The 12128-nt window shown below is 42.0% G+C and overlaps 1 protein-coding gene across 1 annotated transcript in view; it reads right to left on the reverse strand.

Moving 5' to 3' along the window:
- wdfy4 (WDFY family member 4) overlaps positions 1-12128 on the reverse strand; it is a 171972-nt gene that overhangs the window by 104217 nt on the left and 55627 nt on the right. The window contains exons 27-34 of the mRNA XM_038990764.1: positions 11028-11124; positions 10716-10918; positions 8874-9040; positions 8519-8644; positions 8177-8329; positions 7995-8075; positions 391-517; positions 26-177 (exon numbers count right to left, since the gene is read on the reverse strand). Coding sequence (XP_038846692.1) covers positions 26-177; positions 391-517; positions 7995-8075; positions 8177-8329; positions 8519-8644; positions 8874-9040; positions 10716-10918; positions 11028-11124 — 1106 coding nt within the window. The remainder of the gene's footprint in view (positions 1-25; positions 178-390; positions 518-7994; positions 8076-8176; positions 8330-8518; positions 8645-8873; positions 9041-10715; positions 10919-11027; positions 11125-12128) is intronic.

The raw sequence follows: 12128 nt of genomic DNA on the forward strand, positions 1-12128 counted from the left end.
ACATAGCCTTCAGAGTGTTTCTCACCACCACTATCTGGTCAGCTAGGAAGGTGAGCAGGTTCTCTGGCTCAACCAGAAAAATGCCGCTGTAGAGTTTCTCCAGAAACTTCTGACTGAAAAGCACCATGTTCTCCATCAGTGTGGCCATCTGCCCCTCAGGTCTCTGGGAGTTTGACTCTGGTGACAGAGAGGGAGAAAGATCTGTTGAGTGACATGATACAATATTTTATTGTCCATTTGCATGGAAAATTATTTTGTGATTGTGTGCGTGTGTGTCTGTGTACGTGCGCGAGTGTGTGCGCATGTGTGAGGTGTGTCTGTGTGCCTGTGTGTGTGTTTATGCTTTGTGGACATGTGTGAGTGCATGTGTGAGGTGTGTGTGTGCTCTACCCTGTGTGGTGAGGTGTGTGTTATGTTCATTCTCCTGGCTGGTCATGTGGATGATTTCCATGAAGAACTCTAGCAATTCAGTCTGGAAGACCTGTCTCCGCTCCAACGATGCTCCTTCTGGGGAATACTGCAACACACGCGCACATGCACACACACACACACACACACACACACACACACACACACACACACACACACACACACACACACACACACACACACACACACACACACACACACACACACACACACACACACACACACACACACACACACACACACACACACACACACACACACACACAGAGGGTTGAACATGTGCTCCTAAGATAGCAGCCATCCCTGTCTTCTCTCCATCTCTCCTGGTGTTTAGCTACAGGGACCACGTTTAGATGCATACCAATATCCCGTTATTATTCGGGATCCACAAGCATTCTGTTTTTGAGTTGACGCAAATACATTGCCTTCAGAAAGTATTCACACCGCTTGAATTTTTCAAAACATTTTGTGTTACAGCCTCAATTTAAAATGGATTACATTTAGATTTTGTTTTGACTGGCCTACACACAATACCCCATATGTCAATTTTTACAAATTAATATAAAAAATGAAAAGCTGAAATATCTTGATTCAATAACTATTCAACCCCTTTTTTATGGCAAGCCTAAATAAGTTCAGGAGTAAAAATAAAGCTTAACAAGTCATATAATAAGTTGTATGGACTCAACATATTTTTTTTATGACTACCTCATCTCTGTACCCCACACATACAATTATCTGTAAGGTGCCTCAGTCGAGCAGTGAATTTCAAACACAGGTTCAACCACAAAGACCAGGGAAGTTTTCCAATGCCCGCAAAGAAGGGCATCTATTGGAAGACGGTTAAAAAAAAGCTGACATATCCTATTGAGCATGGTGAAATTATTAATAACACTTTGGATGGTGTATCAATACACCGTCACTACAAAGATACAGGCGTCCTTCCTAACTCAGATGCCGGAAAGCTAAGGCCAACGGTGACTATAAAACAGTTACAGAGTTTAATGGCTCTGATAGAAGAACTGTGGATGGGTCAACAACATTGTCGTTACTCCACAATACTAACCTAAATGACAGATCGAAAAGAAGGAAGACTATACTGAATATGCATCCTGTTTACAATAAGGCACTAAAGTAAAACTGCAAAACATGTGGCAAAGATAGAAACATTATGTCCTGAATACAAAGCACTATGTTTGGGGCAAATCCAACACAACACATCACTGAGTACCACTCTTCAAATTTTCAACCATGGTGGTGGCTACATCATGTTATGGGTATGCTTGTCATTGGCAAGAACTAGGGAGTTTTTTAAATGTAATTTCCTAGAGTGAAACCTGATTCAGTCTGCTTTCCAACAGACACTGGGAGACAAATTCACCTTTGAGAAGGCCAATAACCTAAAACACAAGGCCAGAAATACATTGGAATTGCTTACCAAAATGACATTGAATGTTCCTGAGTGGCCTAGTTACAGTTTTAACTTAAAGTGAAAATCTATGGCAGACTTGAAAATGTCTATCTAGCAAAGATCAACAACCAACTTGACAGAGCTTGAAGAATTGAAGAAAGAATAATGTGAAAATATTGTACAATCTAGGTTGGGCTGACCCCATTTAAACGACTGGTCGATAGGCTGTTGGTCGACAAATATGTTTTTAGTCGAGCAGTCGCAAATATACAGTACCAGTCAAAAGTTTGGACACACCTACTCATTCAAGGATCTTTCTTTATTTTACTATTTTCTACATTGTAGAATAATAGTGATGACATCAAAACTATGATAAGACATATATGGAATCACATAGCAACCAAAAAAGTGATACAAATATCAAAATACATTTTATATTTTAGATTCTTCAAAGTAGCCACCCTTTGCCTTGATGACAGCTTTGCACACTCTTGGTATTCTCTCAGCCAGCTTCACCTGGAATGCTTTTCCAACAATCTTGAAAGAGTTTCCACATATGCTGAGCACTTGTTGGCTGCTTTTCCATCACGCTGAAGTCCAACTCATCCCAAACCATCTCAATTGGGTTGAGGTCGGGTGATTGTGGAGGCCAGGTCATCTGATGCAGAACTCATCACTCTCCTTGGTCAAATAGCCCTTACATAGTCTGGAGGTGTGTTGGGTCATTGTCCTGTTGAAAAACAAATGACAGTCCAACTAAGCGCAAACCAGATGGGATGCCGAATCACTGCAAAATGCTGTGGTAGCCATGCTGGTTAAGTGTGCCTTGAATTCTAAATAAATCAGTGACAGTGTCAGCAGCAAAGCATCCCCACACCATCACACCACCTCCGCAATGCTTCACGGTGGGAACCACACATGCAGAGATCATCCGTTCACCTACTCTGCGTCTCACAAACTAACGGCAGTTGGAACCAAAAATCCAAAATTTCGACTCATCAGACCAAAGGACAAATTTCCACCGCTCTAATGTCCATTGCTTGTATTTCTTGGCCCAAGCAAGTCTCTTCTTCTTATTGGTGTCCTTTCGTAGTTTCTCTGCTGCAATTCGACCATGAAGGCCTAATTCACGCAGTCTCCTCTGAACAGTATATGTTGAGATGTGTCTGTTACTTGAACCCTGTGAAGCATTTATTTCTGAGCCTGGTAACACTAAGGAACTTATCCTCTGCAGCAGAGGTAACTCTGGGTCTTCCTTTCCTGTGGCGGTCCTCATGAGAGTTGCATCATAGCGCTTGATGGTTTTTGCGACTGCACTTGAAGAAATATTCAAAGTTCTTGACATTTTCCGTATTGACTCACCTTCATGTCTAAAAGTAATGATGGACTGTTGTTTCTGTTTGCTTATTTGAGCTGCTCTTGCCATCATATGGACTCTTTTACCAAATAGAGCTATCTTCTGTATACCAACCCTACCTTGTCACAACACAACTGATTGGCTCAAATGCATTAAGAAGGAAAAAAACTCCACAATAACTTTTAACAAGGCACACCTTTTAATTGAAATACATTCCAGGTGACTACCTCATGAAGCTGGTTGAGAAAATGCCAAGAGTGTGCAAAGCTGTCATCAAGGTAAAGAGTGGCTACTTTGAATAAATATATTTAGATTGTTTTAACACTTTTTTGGGTTACTATATGATTCCATATGTGTTATTTCATAGTTTTGATGTCTTCACCATTATTCTACAATGTAAAAAATAGTACAAATAAAGAAAAACCCTGGAATGAGTCGGTGTGTCCAAACTTTTGACTAGTTACAGTATATATATTTTCCTATGGCAGACGAGACACCTGTCTGATTCACGCCTGTCCCAGTGGACTAATCCATTGCGGAGGCTGCGGGGATGGCACACCAGTATCACCAGTAGTACATTTACCGTTAATTCCCATAATTTCTAATCTACAATGTTTGTTTGGTTAAGGTTATTTCTGTTAATGCATTCAACCAAACAAACATTGTAGATTAGAAATTATGGGAATTAACGGTAAATGTACTACTGGTGATACTGGTGTGCCATCAGACACTGCTCAAAAAAATAAAGGGAACACTAAAATAACACATCCTAGATCTGAATGAATGAAATATTCTTATTAAATACTTTTTTCTTTACATAGTTGAATGTGCTGACAACAAAATCACACAAAAATTCTCAATGGAAATCAAATGTATCAACCCATGGAGGTCTGGATTTGGAGTCACACTCAAAATTAAAGTGGAAAACCACACTACAGGCTGATCCAACAGAACGTTCTCCACGGCGTCTCCAGACTCTGTCACGTCTGTCACATGTGCGTGTGAACCTGCTTTCATCTGTGAAGAGCACAGGGCGCCAGTGGCGAATTTGCCAATCTTGTTGTTCTCTGGCAAATGCCAAACGTCCTGCACGGTGTTGGGCTGTAAGCACAACCCCCACCTCTGGACGTCGGGCCCTCATACCACCCTCATGGAGTCTGTTTCTGACCGTTTGAGCAGACACATGCACATTTGTGGCCTGCTGGAGGTCATTTTTCAGGGCTCTGGCAGTGCTCCTCCTGCTCCTCCTTGCACAAAGGCGGAGGTAGCGGTCCTGCTGCTGGGTTGTTGCCCTCCTACGGCCTCCTCCACGTCTCCTGATGTACTGGCCTGTCTCCTGGTAGCGCCTCCATGCTCTGGACACTACGCTGACAGACACAGCAAACCTTCTTGCCAAAGCTCGCATTGACGTGCCATCCTGGATGAGCTGCACTACCTGAGCCACTTGTGTGGGTTGTAGACTCCGTCTCATGCTACCACTAGAGTGAAAGCACCGCCAGCATTCAAAAGTGACCAAAACATCAGCCAGGAAGCATAGGAACTGAGAAGTGGTCTGTGGTCACCACCTGCAGAACCACTCCTTTATTGGGGGTGTCTTGCTAATTGCCTATAATTTCCACCTTTTGTCTATTCCATTTGCACAACAGCATGTGAAATTTATTGTCAATCAGTGTTGCTTCCTAAGTGGACAGTTTGATTTCACAGAAGTGTGATTGACTTGGAGTTACATTGTGTTGTTTAAACTCTACAGACTAAGCACACGGACGGTGTAAACCAGATGTCACGAATGGTTAAAACTACAAGACCAAAACATGTCTTTTGGTCTCGTAGTGGTCTCAATGATTGATTATTCAGGGTTCAGCTCCCGACAACTTTACACGCCAGCAGCTGGCATGTAAATCAATCATTGAGACCACTATGAGACCACAATACGTGAGAACGTGGTCCACACTTTGAAATGGTTAGAAACTCTGAAGCTCTCAAACTCTACAAGAGAAGATAGCCTCCCCTAGGAGACCAGAAACATTCACAGTCTGCAGCTGTGCAAGTAAAATTGGTCCTAGAATTTGACCAAAGACACGAGGGGAAAGAACAGATCCCTCTTGGTACATCTGAAGCATCTATTCTAACAACCACTCCACTACCAAAGAAGAAGGACATTGTGACCTCTGGTGGACAACCAGAGCCTTACATTGAGCCACTACCCATAGACGGATCAATTGGTTTCAACAGAGAGATGACAGAGAAAGACAGCTACGCGTAAATATATATTGCATTTCTAATTCAAATGAGCAGTGGTTAGGGTGCTAGATATTCTGGTTACTGTGAGCGTAGTTTCCAAATGTATGTAAGATAAGTTGACTCTCTTTGTCTCTCACTCACTTTATCTTTCCCCACCCCCATTCCATTGTGTAACAAGCCATCATATCGTGTCAGTCCACTCGGGACTTTTACCTTATGTAAGTGTGTATGTGTATTCTGTGTTATTATTTAGTTAGTTAGTAAATAAATTATTCAATACATTTGTGTAGTACTGAATATTCAGAAGGGCTAGGATTCTTGCGACGTTCAGAATGAGACTTGATGAGGTAATAATTAATAATTGACTGTTATTGATGTAAGCGATATCTATATATCTTTAGAGTTTAAGTCGGGAGATTGTAACTCGTTAAACAACTTTTCCTGTGGTGCCCCAAATTCCTAACGAGTTAATTGTTACATGATTAATTCAATCGAGTAACATTATTATTATTTTTAAGTAATTTACTAGGCTAAGTTAAGAACAAATTCTTATTTACAATGATGCCCTACCGGGGAACAGTGGGTTAACTGCCTTGTTCAGGGGCAGAACGACAGATTTTGACCTTGTCAGCTCAGGGATTCGTACCAGCAACCTTTCGGTTACTGGCACCAACGCTCTAACCACTAGGCTACCTGCCACCCCAATTAAACATAGTTTGTTTATTTCGATAAATAACAGTCATCAGATTAATGATAGTCACATCATGACAATAGTTGTAATAATTATAATAGCTAAAATAGTTAAAATAATTAGTTTAAAACGTTTACATGCTCTGCAAGAAGAACGATTTAACAATTTCCCTAATAATCCTGTTTACATGGACACATCTAAAATCAGGCTACCTGATGGGACTTCATTAAATAAAAGCAGAAAACGCATTTCGCCAATCAAAAAAAAAATTCTACCATGTTATTTTGCAAAGCCTATTTGATTGAGTTCGGACTTATAAAGTTTGTATGTGAAAACTATTTCTAAGACGTTTTTTCCGAACTCACTTCACTCGTGTATAAGAGGGAGGCTTGAGCTACCGGCGCGGGCACATGCACTGATCAAACACACAGCTGGAATGCCAATTAACCTCTCTTGGCTAGTGGGCAGTATTTTGACATCTGGATGAAAAGCGTGCCCAAAGTAAACTGCCTGTTACTCTGGCCCAGAAGCTAGGATATGCATAAAATTGGTAGATTGGATAGAAAACACTCTAAAACTGTTAAAATTATGTCTGTGGGTATAACAGAACTGATATGGCAGGCGAAACCCCGAGGACAAACCACCCCCCCCCCCCAAAAATCAGCCTACCACTATTTTCAATAGCTCTCACTTTTATTATAAGGCCAAGTACTCCCAGATTGCAGTTCCTAGGGCTTCCACTAGATGTCAACAGTCTTTAGAAAGAGTTTCAGACTGGTTTTTGGAAAAATTTGCCGGAAATTGTAGTTTTTCTAGGTGGCTCCCATTTTGGCTGTAGTGTTTCCAAGCGCGTGGAAGAGAGCGCGTTCTTTGGTATTTTTCTCCGGTAAAGACAATAACGAATCTCCGTCTTAAATTTTATAGTTTATTTGCGAATTAAGGTACCTAAGGTTTGTATTTTGTATGCATTCTGATGGAGGGAAACTGGGTGGATTATTGACTGAAGCGCGCCAGCTAAACTGAGTTTTTATGGATATAAAGAAGGACATTATCGAACAAAAGGACCATTTGTGATGTAACTGGGACCTTTTGGAGTGCCAACAGAAGAAGATCATCAAAGGTAAGGCATTTTTTCTATCGCTATTTCTGACTTTCGTGTCGCACCTGCCTGGTTAAAATATGTTTTTCATGTGTTTGTATGCGGGGCACTGTCCGCAGATAATCGCATGGTGTGCTTTTGCCATAAAGCCTTTTTGAAATCTGACACAGCGGCTGGATTAACAAGAAGTTAAGCTTTATTTTTGATGTATTACACTTGTGATTTTATGAAAGTTAAATATTTATAATACTGTAGTTTGAATTTCGCGCTCTGCAATTTCACCGGATGTTGGCCAGGTGGGACGCTACCGTCCTGCCCATAAGAAGTTAAGCTGCTTACGTCCTAATAATTAGAAAGGTTGCTAAGAAAACCAGATGTTTTAATCAGTGTATGCTTACTTTGATTTTGACCTTATGCTGATTAAGATAAGCAGAGTAAAGTGTTTACATGACTGCTGCCATAATCTGTTTAATATTGAATTATTAGTGTGCATGCTAAGGTACTCAATGAATACTCTCCCTCTTTGTCTTATAACTGGGCCAAAAGCGGCACATCCTGGATAACACAGGGGAATAGAGTCGTTTATTAACTTCACCAGTGTGTGTGTGTGTGTGTGTGTGTGTGTGTGTGTGTGTGTGTGTGTGTGTGTGTGTGTGTGTGTGTGTGTGTGTGTGTGTGTGTGTGTGTGTGTGTGTGTGTGTGTGTGTGTGTATATATATACCTCCAGTAGCAGCAGTAGGGGGTGTGTGTGTTCTTTGGCAGGCACGTTGAGCAGGCTGTCCATTAAGAGGATACGGATGAAGTCACACACCTGCTTCCTTTTTGGCTGACACACCTCCTCTTCACTCTGAGGAGACGAGAGCAAGAATATCACTTTTTATCAAAACCCCCATGTCTGATGCCACTACAAAAGGAAGATGAAGTAGAGGAGGAGAAAGACACACACACCTCAGGGGGAAACACAGTGCTGGCGAGTGTGTGTAGAAACTCTGGAGACGTCCATAGTGGGTCTCGGGGGCGGTGATTGTGTACCAGACAGAGGAACTGCATTACACTGCCGGGAAACTGCAACTCCCAAGATGCATCAGCGGCAGATGACCGCTATACATAGAGAGCGACAACAAACAGGACAGTATTTAGATTGAGGAAGGGTGTATAGTAAGTTCAACCTGATGCCATTAATAGTAACCATTTACAATGTTAAGTGCTTTGAGACTACATTAGCGCAATTGTCTCAGAGTGAGAATGTAAAATAATTTCTGTGTTATGTTTTGAACCCAGTTGTCTCACCTGTGTGATGATGGCCTTGACCAGCTCCAGTAGCATGGCTGCAGACTTGGAACACAGCTGTAGGGGAGCAGAGTTTGTGTACTCTGTGCTGTCAATCACTGCCTGCAGAACTTCATCCAGATCCAGCTACAGAGGAGACCACAGAGGACATACACTTTTAAAGTCCAACACAGGAATCATCTCATGGATGCCAAAATAGATTTAGCTTTGTTTGATTTACTTTACAGTTAATCATGAGAATTGAATTGTGCAAAATAACAGGAGTGGTAGGAGCCCTATTAAAATGCTCCTAATATCTTGCCATGTCACTTCAATGTACTTTAACTACTTTATATCCAGGTTAGTGTCATGTTACCTGTCCGTCAGGTGTTTCTCCTCCTCTCTTCCCCAGCAGTAGAGTGGCCAGCGCTCCGTACACCTGAGGCATGTGAGCCTGGCAGACCAGAAGCCTTTGCAGCACGTCGAAGCCTGCGCAGGTGACACTCTGACACTTATAGGACCACTCATAAGCTCTCAGGTTGTCTAAGAGACACACAAAGACAAATACCATACAATACATTAACGGAAAGAATACACCACCGGTGCCAGACTACAGTGGGTATTTAAGGTGTTTACAATACTTTCGGTTAGAGGGAAGTACACAAAACAACAAGCCATTGATTAGAGAGTAAGTCTACACAGTCGACACGATGAGAGTATAAACTTCTTTGCATATCTACTCATGTAATATAAACAATTAGAAAACGGGTTGTTTGGATCCTGGATGCTGATTGGTTGATAGCAGGGAGTTATAGCACCACAATTTCCGCATTCCACAGGTAATGCCTGTTAACATCCACTCTCCCACAGGCGTGATTGACAGTGTCTCTGAGCAACGCAAATTCAGTTATCAGGGTCATTATAAAGGATATAAACCAAATAAATGGCGATAAAGAAATTAAGGTAAAAGAAACAAAAGTGCACATAGTTTGCTGTCATTTCAGCTGCTTGATGTTATTGTGTGTTAGCTTGCCTTTAGCCTAGCTATCCTCCATAACTATATTATTGACTTGACAATCAGCTGGTTGCTGCCTATTTATACATTATTCATCAAATCATTGAGTTCTTGTTGCCTAGTTATATACTGAACAAAAATATAAATGCAACATTCAACCATTTCAACGATTTTACTAAGTAACAGTTCATATAAGAAAACAGTCAGTGTTCATATAAGAAAACAGTCAACTTAATTAAATTCATTAGTCCCTAGTCTATGGATTTCACATGACTGGGCAGGAGCGCAGCCATGGGTGGGTCCACCTACTTGGGAGCCAGGCCCACCCCACCCACTGGGGAGCCAGGCCCTGCCAATTAGAATGAGTTTTTCCGCACCAAAGGGCTTTATTACAGACAGAAATACACCTCAGTTCATCAAGTGTCTGGGTGGTCTCAGATGATCCTGCAGGTGAAGAAGCCAGATGTGAAGGTCTGGGCTGGCGTGGTTACATGAGGTCTGCGGTTGTGAGGCCGGTTGGACATACTGACAAATACTCTAAAACGAAGTTGGAGGCAGCTTATGGTAGAGAAATGTACATTCAATTCTCTCGCAACATCTCTGGTGGACATTCCTGCAGTCATCATGCCAATTGCACACTCCCTCAAAACTTCAGACATCTGTGGCATTGTGTTGTGTAGGGGAAGAAAATCACATTTTAGAGTGGCCTTTTACTGTCCCCAACACAAGTTGCACCTGTGTAATGATCATGCTGTTTAATCAGCTTCTTGATATGCCACACCTGTCAGGTGGATGGATTATCTTGGCAAAGGGGGGAAAAAATCACTAACAGGGATGTAAACAAATTTGAAAAACATTTTTTGAGAGAAATAAGCGTTTTGTCCGTATGGAAAAACTTAGGGATCTTTTATTTCAGCTCATGAAACATGGGACCAACACTTTACATGTTGCGTTTATATTTTTGTTCAGTATAAATGATTTATTAAATCATTAGGCCTATTTATTGAAGTTCTTGTCTCTTGTCATTATTGAACCTCTGCTTAGCTAGCTACATGCCAATGATTTCTTTAACATTGCAACGTGGAATGAATAGAATGAAAGACTGGGTCAAAATAATTAACAACATGTTTATGTTTATGAAATGTAATACAAATCATGTTAATGAACTATAAAACATACAGTATCTAAACAAAAGTATCGTACCTATGGCAACAGAGGGTTCATCCAGGCTCTCTACTAGGGTGCCTGGGAACACGCCCTCTCTGAAGCTGTTCCGCTCGCTCTGATTGGCCAGGAGGAGTGTGAGTAGGCGGAGCCCTAGGCACAGGGTGGAAGAGTGGAGGTGGGGCTGCAGGAACAGCAGGAACCAATCACTGCCCAACGTCTGGATCAGTTCTTTCTGCTCACTGCAGGTGGACACACACACACAGTAGATCAAACATGTTAAAAATGCAGTAGTTCCATTGAAACCCACGTTAACCCTATGGTGAGCGGTTTGACCCTGCAGGTACTCACTCTGCAGTGAGAAGACTGTCTGAGCTGATGAGGTCACAGAGAGAAGACAGCAGTTGATTACGGACCCACACTAGTCTGGCTGGACTGAAACTATGAGCTACAGGAGAGAGAGGAGAGAATTACTAACCACTGACAGTGGTTGGAGTAATGGTTGGCCCGGGGATGGGTTTCTACTAAGCTAATATATGGCATTGTTTTAAGATGGCCATACCATGGATCATTTAGCTATTTAATTTTGAATTGTAGGTCCCCTGTAAGTACAAAAAAAGATATACAAAAAAATTGTTGAATTTGGTCTTACTGCTATTAGCCCATAGAAATGCATTGAATAACATATTCATACATGGCAAAACACAGTCAAAACATTTATCAAAAGGAAGTAAGTTTTGTGTCTGTCCTCCACTCAGTGGTTAGTGTATTAGGTTCAACCATCTAGAACCAGGTCGGACCTCCCTTTGCCGCCAGAACAGCCTGAATTCTTCAGGGAATGGAAACGCTGCTCAATCGGTATCAAGGGACCAAACATGTGTCAGGAAACATTCCCCACACCATTACATCACCACCACCAGTTGACACCAGCCAGGATGGGGCCAGGCAGGATGGTGCTGCAATAGCCCATCCGTGACAAGGACCGACGTGTTCTGCATTCCGAGATGCCATTCTGCACACCACTGTTGTACTGCGCTGTTATTTGTCTCTTTGTGGCCCACCTGTTAACTTGCACGATTGAGCTCCTTTGACTGCTCATCAATGAGCTGTTTTCTCCCACAGAGCTGCCACTGACTGGATGTTTTTTGTTTGTCGCACCATTCCCGTTAAACCCTAGACACTGTCATGTGTGAAAAGTCCAAGAGGCCTGCCATTTCTGAGAAATTGCATACGGCGCGCCTGGCACCAACGATCATACCACGGTCAAAGTCACTTAGGTAATTTGTTTTGCCCATTCTAACATTCAATCGAACAGTAACTGAATGCCTTGTTGACTGTCAGCCTGCTTTATATAGCAAGCCACAGCCACATGACTCCCTGTCTGTAGGATTTAACCATTTTTGTGAATGGGGTGGTGTACCTAATAACCTGGACATTGAGTGGATATCTGAG

This window comes from Salvelinus namaycush, chromosome 4 (genome assembly GCF_016432855.1).
Source record: "Salvelinus namaycush isolate Seneca chromosome 4, SaNama_1.0, whole genome shotgun sequence".
Taxonomy (NCBI): Eukaryota; Metazoa; Chordata; class Actinopteri; order Salmoniformes; family Salmonidae; genus Salvelinus; species Salvelinus namaycush.